The sequence below is a fragment of the Humulus lupulus genome, chromosome 8, assembly GCF_963169125.1.
Source record: "Humulus lupulus chromosome 8, drHumLupu1.1, whole genome shotgun sequence".
NCBI lineage: Eukaryota > Viridiplantae > Streptophyta > Magnoliopsida > Rosales > Cannabaceae > Humulus > Humulus lupulus.
In genome coordinates this window covers 37,811,463-37,828,176 of record NC_084800.1, presented here as the reverse complement: position 1 = coordinate 37,828,176, position 16,714 = coordinate 37,811,463, and the positions used below count along the sequence as shown (strand labels likewise).

The window sequence follows — 16,714 nt, the reverse complement described above, 5'->3', positions numbered from 1 at the left end:
TTTTTGGGTATAACAAATGTCAAAATATCAGGCTTTTTATCATGTCGTGCTTTTGAGCTAGTTTGTTCGTGCCTTCGGGCTTGTCGTGTCATGCCATGCTTAGGCCCAAATCGTGCTGTGCCAATTTTCAATTCGTGTCATGCCTGGCCCAAGCCCATATATTTTCGTGTCGTGTCGTTCTCGTGCCTTCTAGGCTCATGCCGTGCTAGACCTAGCTTGTATTTACACCTCTAAACCTATCTTGTAACATGCCCTCAAGGCCGGCATGTTACATGCCACGACGCACATAGAGGATTTTTCCCAATAAGTGTTTTGAGTGCGGGAACTCAAACCTTAGGGATCGAGATCAATCCTATTACCCGGTTTAGTAGAGTTTGACGTCCCAAAGGCTAGAACTTGGTCCAGAAGCCTGTGTTTATTCATTATTGATGGGATTCTATACTTCGTTGTGACTAAGTTATTGCTAGGGGCTCGAAACTGGGATCGTGCTTGAGAGTCGTCCATTTGTAACCTATGCTTGGACTAAAGGTAAGAAAACTGCACCTGGTATGTGATACATGTGATTATGGCTTTTTCCTGAATTATTGAACATGGTTATGGATAAGGCATGAACGCCTGAGAATGTGCATGTGTAATTCCCCGAATTCTTCGATGTGGTTTAGTGGCGGTTTAGTTGGCCGGGAGGGCCGTAATTGTTTAATTACGCCATTAAATGAATATATGCATGTTTATGTGAATTATATTATGATATAATGATATATGCATGCATGTGGGTCCACATTTGAAATATTATCCTGTTTTGATAATTTGGCCCATTGAGGGTAATTTGTGTATTTGGTGCATGATATGATTTGTGAATGAGATTCCATTATTATGGAGATATATTCGAGCTATTTGGCATGAGATGGTCACTTTTAGTGGATTAGCGGTTTTGTCATAACGGGGTCAATTTTGGGGTAGTAGAAATGTTTATTTGATGATAAATTGGGAATATTTGAGATCAGGGTGAAATTCTGGAGGTTTTGACTATAACGTCCCCGGAGGTGTTTTCGGGACCCCGAGCATTAGGTTTTATTTGAGGTTACTTAAGCTTGAAGTAGTTGTCAGATAGAACGTACGATAAGAAAACATCTCGTTCTCCTTCGTTAGTTCATTTTTGCCACCCGAAGCATATTTGAAGAAATCTTGAGTTCTAGGAGTCAGAATCGAGCGAGGATCGAGGCATAGCGATCCTAGGAAGGATTAGAAGCTTCTTGATCGAAGGATTTGACATAAAACAACCTAATCGAAGGTAATCTAAGTTTAAAGTTTTGAGTTTTTAGAGTTTCTAAGCTTTGAATTGGACTTGTGAATTGTTGAGTTTTTGATCCGTTTGAACCTTGGGTTTTGAGGGTTTTGGTGCATTGGGAAGCTTGGGAATCTTGTTTCGATGATTGGAGAATGTTTAGGTATGATTTTGGAGGCTTTGGAGTGTTAAAAACACGTTTGAGAATGGCCCAGAGTTAAGGGCCGCGACCCTGTTCTTGGGGTGCCGCAGCCCTGCCTTGAAGAAGCAGGTGGAGTTTTTGTGCTTGCTGGGCGCCGCGGCCCTTGATGGAGGGTGCCATGGCCCTTGCCTCAGGGAACTCTGGGGGCCGCGACCCAAGGTGCTAGGGCCGCAGCCCTTGCCCAGTTTTCGCCCCGTTTGCTCGTTTTGACCCTGAGAACCTAGTTTTAGGCCTTGGGAGTGTCCTTACTACTTGGATTAGTTTGGATTGATCTCTTGGAGGATAGATATTGGTTTGAGAACCTTTGATTATCATGTTATTGATGGTATCCTATAATGTGTTATGATTAGGTAACCGCTAAAGGACTAAAAGCTAAATCGTTCTCAAGGGTCGTTCTTTTGTTCATTCTAGCTCGAATTAGAGGTAAGAAAACTACACCCCAAATGTGACATGCATGGTTATTCATGAGGCATGTTGGTTGTATAAATGTGGACATGAATTGATTTTGGAATACTTAGAAAATGTTGTTCACTTGTGCATGGTAGTGACTCATTAGTCAGATTTGGCAAATGTGCTAGTATCAACTGTGAAGTTGTGACTCATTACTCAGGTTCGGTAGTGGTACTGGGCACTAGTCACATTGCGCTGACTCATTAGTCAGGACGGCCTTAGCGTGTTCAACACAAGCCAATAAAGATTAGATCTAATCGACTTTCTGCATTGAATGACTCAAAGAGCATTAATGCCGGACCGACCTCAAGTTCGATGAATATTATAAGCGCTTGTGTGGCTTACCCATCAGTCACTCACTTGATAAAGTAGAGACTTACCCATCAGTCTCTCATTTGTTGAAGGCTAGTGGCTTACCTAGCAGCCACTCTTCCATTTGAATTAGTGACTTGCTTGTCAGTCACTCAGTATGGTTTATCAGAACCTCAAGTGATATTCACTCATCTGTTTAAAAGCTATGAGCTCCGTGTGATTATAATGATAATCATTTGATGATGTTTACATATAATGTTATGTTTTCTTGCTGGGCTTTGGCTCATGGGTGCTATGTGGTGCAGGTAAAGGAAAAGAAAATCTCACCTAGCCTTGAGTGGAGAGCTTAGGTGGTGATGTGTACATATGCGGCCGCTTGACCACCACGGCCAAGAAGTTCTCAGAGGAACTAGGGGGTTTACCCTATTTTTGCCGCTTAGGTCAGCGAGGTTTGAGATTTTGGAACAATAATGACCTTTTTGAGTTGTAAATGTTCTTGTGGGCCCATGAACAATTTTATGTACCATTAAAACATATCATTTCCTTTTTACTGGTTTTCACCTTAACCTGTTAATAACACTTAGAACACGTTTTAACCAAAGGACTCAGGCAATGAGTCAAATTTCCGGTTCACCGTAACTGTTCTGGGGTAACCAGGGCGTTACAACATGATTATGATTATGCTTGAGATTGTTGATTAAGCATGCTAGTGCTTTGTAACTGAATATTTGATAAATGATGAATGCCTGTTAGCATTATATAATTGAGAAACGTATTGACTTATTCGTCAAGGTCGACAATAGTGCCGAGCACTTGTCGAAAAACATTTACTTATTAGTCAAGGGTGGCAATAGCGCATTGAGCGTTGGTCGTTTTGGTTAGGCTGACCAGGAGCGCATCATACGCTTGCCTGACCTAGTGGTCGTGGAAAACTCAACGCCAAGTATGTTGGGCCAGCTCTAAGGCTAATTATACAGAGGATAGGGCAATGGGCCCCGGGGTGACTTATCAGTCCCATATCGTAGGGCTGTGCCCTAGACTTGACTTATGAGTTAAGGACAACCTTAGCACGCTAAGTGCTGGTAAAAAAACATTGACTTATGAGTCAATGACGACCTTAGCACGCTGAGTGTTGGTCGAAAAACATTGACTTATGAGTCAAGGACGACCTTAGCACGCTGAGTGCTAGTAAAAAAGCATTGAATTATGAGTCAAGGACGGCAATAGCACGCTGAGTGCTGGTCGAAAAGCATTGACTTATGAGTCAAGGACAGCAATAGCACTCTAAGCGCTGGTCAATATGGTTATGCCTAATTAGGAGCATGGTATACGCTTGACTGACCTATTGGTCATGGAAAATTATAGCGCTGGGTACGCTAGGGCAGCTCTAAGGCTGGTTATACAGAGGATAGGGCAAAGGACCCCGGGGTGACTTATTAGTCCCATATCCTAGGCCGTAAAACTTCAGTATGATTTATTAATCATGTATTTTGGGCATTGGGCCCCAATATGATTCATTGATCATTTATCTTGGGCTATTGACCCATATGACGCTGTAGTCATTTATATGGATGGTATGCATGCATGAATAGGTTTATTACTGCTAGACATGCTTATTATGATTTGGTAACATGTTATTAATTGCTTATGAGCATGTTTAAGTTTTTTTGCTGAGCCTTGGCTCACAGGTGCTTTGTGGTGCAGGTAAAGGGAAAAGAAAGCTGGACCATCCTTGAGTTGGAGAGCTTAACTGACAATGTGTACATATGCGGCTGTCCGACCACCACGGCCGAAGTTTTAAAGAGGAACTAGGGTCAAACCTTATTTTTCCACGTAGGTCGGCTGGTTGTAACTTTTCAATTATAGTTAACCCTTTAAATGTATTTTGGGATCCCATGTATGGAAATAAACGTTTTAGTGAAATGGTGGTACCATTGACCAACATTTTTAACCCTAAACTGTTAATCACATTTAGTTACACGGTTATGGCCAAATGACTCGTTTAAGGAGTTTAACACTATTAAAATACACAGTGTAACGGTCCCTGAGTAGTCAGGCGTTACAGCTCCCGTTCATCTGATCGCATGTTTTGAGAATTTACATAAATAAGAGTACTAAGTGGACGTAGGTCATTACTGATCAGCACAACCGAACCACTATAATTCTTTGTGTTGTTTCTTATTCTTAAGTTTAATTTTTATTCTACATCATAAATTTGACTCAGTGTCGTTGTACGAATCGGGGTCAACAATATGAATTCAAATATTATAAAATATTATTATTATAATAATATTTAATACACGACTAGATATTTGATACTTATATTAATGTAAATTTAAATATTATAAAATATCATAATAATAATAATATATAATACATAATCTTAATTATATAAAAAAATCATCATATATATATATTAAAAATTATAAACACTGTTTTAATCATTTTATTTTTCATTTAATATGTTTATGTCATTATTTTATATATAATATTATTTATTTATTTGAAATATATATAACAATAATACAAATTTAATAAAAATAATTAATAAATTCTATAAATAAAACCAAACAAACTTGCATTGCACGTTGCTTGTATCTAGTATTAAAAAATTAATGTAAAAGAAAAACAATAATAAAAAAAGATATAAAATTTTCAAATTTTTAAATTTCTAATTAATTAAAATTATGAAACAAATGAAATTATGTTTAATTTTAGATAATTAATATTAAAACTGATTTTTTTTAAACATGTTCTATTTATTATGGTGTTGTTTGGTAACACTTAAAAAAATAGTTTTTTTATTTAATTAATTAAAAATTTGAAAATTAAACATGAAATGTATTTGGTAACTCTATTTTTATTTATTATTTTTTTAAATTTTAATTAAAATTTATTAAATTTTAAAAATATAATTTTTTCATTTTCAAATTTTTTTTAAACAGTTTTCAATTTTTTTTTTCTTCTTTTCTTCAAATCAACACCTTATATTGTTAAACAAAAAATAAAAATAAAAGTTATCAAACGCGTTTATTATTTTTTGTTTTTAAAAACAAAAAACAAAAATAGTTACCAAACATATTTTTATTTTTTAAAAATAAAGAAACAAAAATAAAATTATATTTCTATTTTTGTGTTTAAAAAATTCAAAAACACCCACTAGTTATTTTATATTCATTTTAATCATACAACACATATAAAATTAATGTCGTTGTATGTAGTATTTTGTCGTTTACATCGCAACGAGATTATGTAATGGGCCTTTAACGTAGTTGGGCCCTGTCCCCTCGGTGGATGGTGGAATTCCCGCCGTTGGATTCCGCTTGGCCTGCAACCTCAGTAGCTCACCTCAACATAACCAATTTGCTCTCGAGCACAATTCTCTCAAATTTTGATCCACTATCCGCCATGGACACCGTCAGTGCTACCATGCTATACAATATCAGACCAGTAAAGACACCAACCAACGAAATTGGAAGAACCCAGTTTCCCCAATCATTGTGCAAATCTTTTTTGGCCATACCCAGTAATTTTTGTTCTCGGAAATTCCATTTTCGACGGGCATTAATCACTTCGAGTATGGAAGAAACAGAAATGGCGGATAGTAAAGATGGGTTATCAAGATTTAAATGGATCGAGGTTGGTCCCCATTTTACAGATGCCCAGAAGGAAGCTGTCTCTCAACTCTCACCAAAGATGACAAAACGTTGCAAGGCTCTAATGAAGCAGCTCATTTGCTTTTCTCCTCTCCAAGATAGTCTGTCTGACTTACTAGCTGCTTGGGTAAAGATTATGAAGCCTCGCCGAGCTGATTGGCTTGTTGTTCTTAAACAATTGAAACTCATGGACCATCCACTTTATCTTGAGGTTTACTCTCCTTCTATTTCATTTCATTCCATTTCAATTTTCCCATTATTTACATTTTTTTCAACTAATGGTTGCTCTGTTTTTATTTGTACTGATAGACTTAAACATTACGGGCTTCGTTTTGCTTTTCAGTTGATCTTTGATAAGTTTAATATTGTGGAGTGAAATTTTTGAATTAAAATGGATGAGAGAGGGGGAGTGAGGGAGAGAATTGAAGGATTTTTTATTTTTATTTTTGCATGTTCTCATGAGGTTACCTACATGAGGACTTGTATGTAAACTTTTTCCTTGAATTATTTAAAGAAAGTATAGAAAAATTTGTCATGTCCTAGAACAAGAATTCACATGTTAAGAAGTTAATGTGCTAGTATATTCCTAAGTACACAGGTGTGATTTTTTCTTTGGTGGGTTATGTTAGTTTTATCAAATAACGCCATATTCTTTGCATACTTCTCTTTTTGAACTGTGCACTGTCTTTCAAAGAAATGTTTTAGCCACGGAGTTAAGTTCTCATAACTACGAGAATAATATGAGCTGCAAATTATGTCAACCTTCCATGATGAGATTTTGGTTAGGAGAAGTTTATATAGAATTGGCACTTTTAACTTTGATTGAGTTAAATTTTAACCATTTTGAATTTTTTTTGCTAACAACTGTATTTATTGTTCAATCCATGCATCTAAGCAGTTATAAAATGTCCACCTATTTAATCTGACTGTTGAAAACTATTTATTGCACAATTCTAAGGTGGCCAGTCTCGCGCTTGTAGAAGAATCTTTTGAAGCTAATATTCGTGATTATACAAAGATAATCCATGGCTATGGAAGGCGAAATCAACTTAAAGATGCTGAAAAGACCCTCGTAACGATGAAAAGCAGAGGCTTTATCTGTGATCAGGTAATTTTAACCACATTTATTCACATGTACAGCAAGGCCGGTAATCTTGAGCTAGCTGAAGAAACTTTTGAAGAACTTAAGCTGCTCGGAAAACCATTGGACAAGAGATCATATGGCTCAATGATCATGGCCTACATCAGAGCTGGAATGCCGGACCAAGGAGAGGTCATACTAAGAGAAATGGATGCCCAAGAAATTTATGCTGGAAGTGAAGTTTACAAAGCATTATTAAGAGCATATTCATTGGCTGGTGATGCAGAAGGAGCTCAAAGAGTGTTTGATGCGATTCAGCTTGCTGCTATAACTCCTGACCATAAGTTTTGTGGACTCCTTATAAATGCATATGGAGTATCAGGTCAAAGTCAAAAGGCACGTGTTGCTTTCGAAAACATGAGGAGGGCAGGTGTCAAACCTAGTGATAAATGCATAGCTCTGGTGATATCTGCTTATGAAAGGGAGAATAAGCTTCAAATGGCATTGGAGTTTTTGATAAAGTTGGAGAGAGATGGAATAATTATTGGGAAAGAAACTTCAGAAACACTGGTGGGATGGTTTAAAAAGCTTGGAGTAGTGAAAGAGGTTGATACTGTATTAAGAGAATTTTCTGTAAAAGAAGCCAATTCCTAATTTCATGCTACCTAATTTCAATCTACAATCTCAATGGGGACATAGAATATCTGTTTCCATTTATCCGCGGTTCTTTTGATTGCCGGGAACATTAAAAATTGTAAGTGTAGCTCTGAAAGAAACGTATTGTTCTCATAGTTTCCTGCTTCATATACTAAAATTTAGCATTCTATAGCACCAATTCACTAAAACAGGTTCACATACTCGGCGCGGGCGCATATAGTTGTTCTAATTATTCTGGTCACTTTCTCCAACTGTGGCCAGGTAAAATTTATATTATGTACAATGATATGAGTTGAGTTTATAGGCTGGGAACGCTATAGTATGTTTCTAATATGTTGACTTAATTGTACAAAATGCTTATTTTTCCGAGTTTTTTTCTCTTTATTTTTCTTGAGGTCAGAGTAGCCAAGCAGTGACTCCGACTTACTTAGCACTGGAATGTGTTAAAGAACTGAATAGTAGCTTGTTCCTTGATCAAATAATTCTTGTACCCCCACTTTTGTACATTCAATTATACTCATCCTCTTATTGTTTCGAAGGAACCAACTGTAATCAATTTCAGCCGTAGAGAAATCTTTTTACCCTTTGTTGTATCAAATGGGGTATCTTTAGATTAGAGACTCAAGGCAACGACAATATGGCCATATGAGCCATGAATGGATCTAATATAACACTCAATTCCAATACCAATAAGGTTGTCTTCTAGCGGGTACTAGTTTATGACTCCATTTTTCAGTTAAATACTATTATTCGAAGCAACTTTTGGAATTACTTTCGGCATTATCTAACATGATTAAGATAGAATTAAATTGATATCAAGTTGTTTTAGTATCTCACCAGGAAAACGAAATAAACAAAAGAAAAATAAGATATAAAAAAATATATAAATATGGATCAGTTATTAACGTCACTTGCCCTTGAAAAAAGAAAAAACCCTAAAATTTCAAGTGTTCTAAAGTATCTGACCAACAAGGAACCTCAGGCAAGCAGTTTTGTGTATTAGTTCATCAACCGTCAAGAGTCTCATTTTGAAAGAGATGGAGATTGTGAAATGCCATGATCTGAACATGGCACAGACCCATGTGGTGGTGAACCGTGTCTATGGAGAAGTTCACGAGCCAAAGCTTGAAGATCACCACTGCTGCCACCGCCACCAGTGGCGCCCCCAAATTGGCGTGGATCCAGTGGCCGCTGCTGCATGGGCCAAGGTTGCACAATGGGTTCGAAAAGCGTCGAAAGATCATAAGTGGCGGGCACGGTGGAGGCTGAGGGAAGGTCTGAGATTGTGAGTGGTGGAGGGGATATGAGTGTTGGTTGATGCGGTGGAGCTGGTGGCGGTGATGGAAGCTCCAATGTTGCTAGATGGGCTTGTAAGTAGGATAACTCCGTTTGTAAACTCACCACCTGAGCTCACAGTAGTCCAAAGATCGGAAAGAAAATAGTTTCATTATCAATATAGAGAGAATGGATTTTCAACAACATAATTAAACTATTCTACTACTCGTCTTTATACTACAGTTCAGTTACATGATTTCTTTCATGTTCTTCAGGAATACAACATTCTCTGACAATTGAATTAAATATACAATAGTTATAAAGAATTTAGTTAAGTATTATATTAAACCTACCTTTTGGTACCAAGCACATATTTATGTATTTTAATGTCATTTTCATACAGTAGTGATACTGTCCTCCACACAACTTGAATGTCTTCTAGTACAGGCAAACATTTATTTGAGATAAAATTAAGACTATTTGTCTTTGTTTATACTAAAAGGGTGCTTAAACTACGAGCATTGCAACATGGGGTTACCAACATTTAAAGAGTTCTCGTTGGCATAAGAAGTGAGAAGTGAATAATTATTTAATAAATTCTTACAAAACAATCATAGTCATGATTAATATTATTATTTAAAACAGTGATTACAGCGGATCATCAGGTTGGCCGTTACGCTAAATAGATTTATATACTTAAATTTTTAGTTAAATAACTAGAGTTAGAAGTAGTATACTGATTAAAAACATTCACATAATCCCTGACACATTGTATGATAATCCGTACTTTCACATTCAAATTCTTCTTTTGAAATTATACATACAACACACAAATAGTACTTCCAATTATAAAAAGTTGTAGATTTTGATAGGCTTAAAAAAGAAAAATAGTAGTGTTGTTCAAAAATGAGATTGATTAGCTAGCTAGAAACGTATGAAAAAGTAAGTACACAAAACAGATTTTACTCTCCAAAAATCGATACATAATATATCGAAGAAAAAATAAAAGGGTGCAACCTCCTATTATGCATTTCACTATATAGTTTGACTTTTAAAGAAAGACAAGATTAATTATCCCTACAAATTGAGAGGCAACAACTATATTAATTAATAGAAAATAGGAAAGTGACCGTTTTTCCTAACTAAAAGCCTGAATTCCGAGAAGTATAAAACCGACCATTTCCTTAATACCAGCGAAACCCTACAAGTTTGCACTTAAAAATGGCACAAACCACATATAGGTTCATACCATCCTAGTAACCGCCGACCATATTGTTTCTTAATGAAATAAGAAAACGCTCTAGATTTCAGTAAAGCACAAAACTGTCCCCCAACTAGCTAACCCACCTTATATTACCCCCCATATTCTTCTCTACCCATGGTCTATTAATTATTAATATATAATAATAATAATTATTCTTAATATGGTCTTCTTTATCCAAATCTTGTTTATCATTTGGGACCCTTTGGTCCTTAAACGTAAGACACCTCTCCTACAAGTAAGGTTTATAGCTAGATGGGTTAATGTGGGTAGCTATAGCTTCTTGTTTTACACGAAAAATCACAGGTCAAATACAGTAACACGAAAAGAAGTTCAAGTCATTGAAACGTTACGGAAAAAAAACTTACAGGAGTTTTTTTTGAACTTTTTTATTTAAAAATCCAGAAAGAAAGTAAATATCAAGAAACAAAAGATACACTAAAAAACAATATAACGAAGTAAATTGGATTTGGAAATGACAACAAATTAGAACTTACATTTGTAGATAGCAGTAATAATATATGTATATAATTAGGTAATTAAAATAGTGAATTTGATCAAAGCTAGCTAGCTAGCATTATTACCTGTTGTTGTAGAGCAAAAATATGAGCAACACAACCGTAAACAGGGTCTCTAAGACGGGCTTGTGCCTCGTAACAGACCGTGACGACGGCGTCGAGCCTTTTGTGGACCGGGATATGTAGAAGAAGTTTGGACACGTTACTGGCTCCGAACACCTTATGGACCGCCGCGAAATGGGCCGCGCCTTGCTCGGAATCGAAATACGGCGCGAATATGCAACCCGCCACGCACTTCCGCCGAAGGAACTTACACGCGCCGCAAGGTCCACCGCCACTACTCCCACTCCCACTCCCACTGTTTCCACCTCCTCCGCCGCTGCTTGTACTACTACTAGGGTTCGCGTTCATGTCTTGATTATCTTTTTAATCCCGACCCTTTTCCCTGAATGATGATCTTCTTTGATATATACCACTAACTAGTATGTACTTCAGAAACCAAAACAAAAAATAAAAGATAAAGCTAGGGTTTTTTTTGTTTCTTGGTGGGTATATACTTGAGGAGGATCAGGAGAGAAAAGGGTGTGGGGTTTTCTGGTTTGGTAGATGATGGTGGTTTTTATTTTATTATATTATATTTTTATTTTTATATATATTTTTTTCAAATGGGGAATTAAGTGGGTCGATTAAAATGCTAGCTAAGAAAGAAAGAAGAGTCTTTAAAGCCACGCGAGAGAGCAAAAGGCTTAATAATATCCACATTTAGCTGTTTGCGTGAAGCAAACATGGGATAAGCCCTAACAATTGTGATCTCTCTCACACAATCGATCTGTGCTTTTCTTCACACTCTCTCTCTCTTTTTTTGTTTTCGTTTATGATATATATCTCTTTACGAATTCCTCCTAGCAAAACTCCTGCTCTATCTCTCTCCCACTTTTTAAAGCTCTCTACATATATAAATATGAGCTTTTTTTACATGTATATCTGAATATAAATATATATTTGGCTATTCAGTGAATTAAAAAGAATGAATGAATGGGATTTTAGAAAGTCGAAACGTGTCAAGGGGACTGTCTACATTTGCCACTGCGTGTTTTAAGCTGCGTGGAGGGCAAAAGACGCCAACTCTTTTCTCTCTCTCTCTCTCTCAACGTTGAAAATGACTTAGTTTTTTGTTTTTTAATTTATTTTTGAAAAATCTTTACTTTCTCATTCCTTTTCTGCATAAAAACCAAAAAGAAGCCCTGCGCTTGAAAATGACAGCAATACCCACCTTTATCTCGAGAATGTTAATTAGTTTTAGCTATTTTTAGTTGTGGCTAATGAATGTTGGCCATTAAGTATTGCCTTTTTTAATTTATATATATAACTTGTAAGCATTATTAACTAGGACTTGTTGAGTAAAGGGTATTCAAGTACTAATACTACCTCGCCGAAAACGATAAATATATATTTTATATATGATGAGAAAGAGATTTCTCTAGTTAGCCCAACTATAGTAAGAATAACATAACTGCGTTGTATATATAAATATCTATATATATAGCTAAAGTAATTATTAGTAATAACACAACTTTGTTGAAATGTTGTAAATATTTACCAAAGATAATGTTTTTTTCATATACGGTTTTAGAGAAAACGTTAGGTAGTTGCATGATCATGCAATATGTTTAAACTATTGCTATGATCAGCGGTGATAACGAGGAAGATGAAGACAATGACAGGAGTAATTATTGAAGTAAATGTGGTATAAAGTATAAACAATACTACTTTTTAAAAAAATATTAAAAATACTTCTGATTGAATTTATTGTTGATAGCTATATAATGATGAGTAATGACATGCCTACTCAAATTATCCACCTACAAATTACACACATTTATACAGTTTAGTCTAACGAATCCAATTTTTTAAAATTAGATTTCACTATTTTAAAAAATAATGTCACAGGACTGTCATATATTTTAAGTGCAGATATCATTTCTTATATTTATATACATGAACTTCTCTTTCTATACAAAATGATGGAATTTTGGCAAGTACAAACTAATCCTTGTAGTAAGCATGCCGCAAAAATATTTAGTACTACTATAAAAATATGTATAGCTGAGGGTAGTAACTTTGTAAATATTTTATTTATTTTATATAGGTAGGTATATATTAGCTGTTTTTATAAATATAAAGTATATATATAAGGATACTGCCCTAAGTATAATATATATTCTATGGTCCTTTCTGATAGATACGTATGCGTCATACATGCGTAAGCATATAATGGTAATGTCATAAATACACAAAAAAAATTATGTACGTGTTAAAAAAATGCATGATTAAATTTTATTCTATAAGTGTATGGATTTGTAAATTATTTTAAATAATATAACAACACAAATTGAACATTCATATCATTTATTTAATTCGTATTCTACGTGGATCTCGAAATTCGTACGAGTCTTGACCGTAAATAATGGCAAGGCCATAACATTGCTGTATGTATAAGAATTCAAAACATCCGCTCAATAAACAAATATATATTTTGCATATCAGAAACATTCACCGATCGAAAGTTTCCAATGAAGAGATGAAGCAAATCACGTATTTATAATTATGTAAATATATGTGTCTATACGTGAGCTTTGGAAAAAGATAGGATCATGTAAGAGACGACCCAGTTGAAAAAGATCCTAATATATAACTTTATATTGATTCTGATGAGATTCTTATATGTATATACATTACATACATACGATACGACCTTTTTCCCCATTCATTGTTCCCCATTTAGTTTAACTTGGTTTTGAAAGCTTTGTGTGTTATCCATAACAATAAATAAAAGATTTATTTAAAAAAAAATAAAAAAAGGAAAAAGAAAAACCTCGTTAATTAATATTATTGACCAGAGTAGTACGACTTAATTGCATGTAGACTTTAATAGTAATGTGTCTACTTTTGATTATAGTGTGTGGCCAACATTTTGATTAGCCAAATGACATGATCATAGGCTTAATAGAAATCACGAAAATTTATTTGATGCGATACACGTATATTGCTTTCCATGCAGTTTATTTGACCAGATCAGAGCCACATCCCTAAGTAACTCCTTCGAATTCCTTTTCCTTTGTCCTTTTCTTCCAATCCTAAACAACTAAAATTCAAAATTGAGTTTATACACGTGTTCAAAATTAAAAATTAACATTTCTTGATGTTTACATTTTGTGGGTTCAATTCTAATAATATCTAAAACATAATCAAAAAAATTTATATAAAACTTTACGCATGAGAGGGTTATTTATTGATTTTAATTATGTCCCTCTATTTGTAATATTGTTCGAGGTGAGTGAATAGAATCAAACCAGAATATTATGGTATTGAGATGATATCTAAAACAAATATAGATTTCAGACCTATTTGTTCTAGTACAGCTACACAGATAGCAATACTCTTCCAAAATGAAAAAGAAAAATAGGAAAGATGTGTACATATGCATGTATGTATTAAATAACGAGTGGGGTGTTGTATAATTACTATAATCCAATGTAGAGGTCAAAGCCCAAGTTCGGCGTTCAAAGCCGAAACAAGAGCCACCCGAATGTGAGAGCGCCACGTATGAGTCGGTGATATTGAACGTAACGGCCCTGTAAGAAGCTGACCTCATCTTCCAAATCAGGGCCCACCCGCCGTTCACTTGTAAAGAAAGTAACGTTTCATCAAATAATTAATAAGTAACAATTTTATCTTTTCATTTTTTAAATAAATAAATAAAATTCACTTTTTTTTTTATGCAAAAGGCTTGAAGATTAAATTGTATCAAAATAAAGAAAAAAGATTTCAAAAAAATAAAATAAAAATCGTCACAGGTCGTAACGGCGTGTGTCACCGCGCCGTTCGGTACATGTTCAATCAGTGTGGTGTGAAGAGGAAGCATGTATAGACAGAAGCTTCAGCAGTCCCACCATTCGACTAAAACGTGCCACCTTTCCACATCGACTAATGTTGTGATGACCGGCTGCTTACGTTTTAACAGTTAAATTGCGTACCTTTTGTTTTCATCTCTCTTTTTCTTGGCACCTAAAGTTTTTTTTTTTGGTTAATAAATGAAAACTTGTACCGTAAATTATAATCAAATAATTTTACCACCAAATTATATTTTATTCCATGTTAGTTTAACAAAATCATTTGGTAAGAAGATTAAAGAGTCCTCCAGTCATTTAAAACATTTTCTTTGAAATGTTATCAAGTCTTTCGAATTTCTATCCATATAAAAATCAAAATAACAAAGAAAAAGATTTGTGTCCATTGCCACTTGAGTGTGTGAGAGGGGGAGGAGATCAAATTCCACTGTATCATAAAAACTTCTGTCAGTTAAGATTACCAATTTTAAATTAATACACATTCAAATCTAAAACCGATTCTTTGTACGAAATTACTAGTCTATTTGAAGGAAAATGTGATACCATCACATAATACATCACATCTAGTCACGTGTAATATAGCATATATACACAGGGTCCATCGATTCTCCACATATAATAATATAAATTATAATGGCGTGTACGTAATGGCTTGTGAGCAATAGTTAGCCATTTTGTATCTACGTACGTGTATACATATCATGACACTCAATAACTTTATTTTTTCTTCTTTAATTTCTCTGTTGGAGATTCCTATTGAGAACAGTTATATACATAGAAGAATTTTTGTTTAGTTGCTTCATTTTAAGTTTTATTGGTGGGACTCTTAGTGTTTCTCGATCTGTGAACAGTTTTCGACACGATTTTTTTTATGATTATGTATATTGTAGCTATTTAGAGCATCTGTAAATTTTCAAAAAATTCCGAATAGTTTATAGTACCGAAAAAAATTAGTCACGTGTGCAACAACATATATAGGAGAATTCTTCTATAGGGGCCCTACTGATGAGGCTTTCAGTGTTCCCGACTTGTGACCAGTTTTTGGCGCGATTTTTTTTATGATTGTGTATATTGTAGCTATTTAGAGCAACCTACAAATTTTCAGAAAATTCCGAATAGTTTACAGTACCGAAAACTATGTTAAAACATGTTGATTTCCACACGCATAAAAAAAATTAGTCACACGTACAACAATATATTTGAACTTAGTTTTCAGTACTGTAAACTATTCGGAATTTTATGAAAATATGCAGATGCTCTAAATAGCTACAATATACATGGTCATAAAATAAAATTGCGCCGAAAACTGTTCACGGGTCGTGAACACTGAGAGCCTCACCGGTAGGACTTCAAGTGAAGCCTTATAAACAAATTCTCATTTATATATATATATATATATATATTGCTTTACGTTATTTCATATGTATACAAATAAATAAAATTACGGTTAAATTTGTGTACATATAATTTTGAGTTTGGATTTTTTTTCTTTCAATAATAGGTACGTCTATGGTGATTACCGTTAGAAGGACATAATTTTTAATACACACATGTGAATATTTAATTCTTGATAATTTAGAGAACCATTAGGATATCCTAGTACTTATAATGTTGAATTATTAAGTATCTTCCAAATTACTTTTTTTGTTGTTGAATAATTCCTTTTTTCTTCTTCTTAAACGTAACATGATCAGAATATGTATATATACATAGTATAATTAAAGATTAAAGTCGGGGTATTTGGTCAATCAAATGGTATATAGATATTTCATTCAATTTCAATATTTGATCATCATGTATTTAGTAATAACTTCAAACAAATGTAAAAATTGATATTGACTGTATTTTATAATATCGGACTAGTAGTGTTCATCTAATTCATTTGGATTCCAATCGTATTATATGTCGGGGTGGAATTTGAAATCATCAAATTTGTATGTAACATTCAATAATTAATGATCAATTTGAATTGATTTTCAACTTCATATGTAAAATTATTTGATAAATTTTAAAAAAATTATAACACAAATATGATCACTAAGATATTGTTTGTTAATACTTAAAAAAAAATAGTTTTTTATTTAATTAATTAAAATTTTGACAATT

General features: G+C 34.3%; 2 protein-coding genes across 2 annotated transcripts; one reads left to right on the top strand and one right to left on the bottom strand.

Annotated features, from left to right (window-relative positions):
- Window positions 1-5,553: 5,553 nt before the first annotated feature.
- On the top strand, window positions 5,554-8,202 carry LOC133796851 (pentatricopeptide repeat-containing protein At1g01970). Its single transcript, XM_062234536.1, has 2 exons — window positions 5,554-6,116; window positions 6,864-8,202. Exons 1-2 carry the CDS (start codon window positions 5,658-5,660, stop codon window positions 7,638-7,640), a joined length of 1,236 nt encoding a protein of 411 aa, XP_062090520.1. The 5' UTR covers window positions 5,554-5,657; the 3' UTR covers window positions 7,641-8,202.
- A 293-nt stretch (window positions 8,203-8,495) lies between these two features.
- On the bottom strand, window positions 8,496-11,612 carry LOC133796850 (LOB domain-containing protein 18). The gene is made up of 2 exons (XM_062234535.1): window positions 10,764-11,612; window positions 8,496-9,047 (listed from the first exon to the last, which is right to left on the bottom strand). The coding sequence occupies exons 1-2, from the start codon at window positions 11,106-11,108 to the stop codon at window positions 8,667-8,669; spliced, it is 726 nt and encodes a 241-aa protein (XP_062090519.1). The 5' UTR covers window positions 11,109-11,612; the 3' UTR covers window positions 8,496-8,666.
- Between the last annotated feature and the right edge of the window lie 5,102 nt (window positions 11,613-16,714).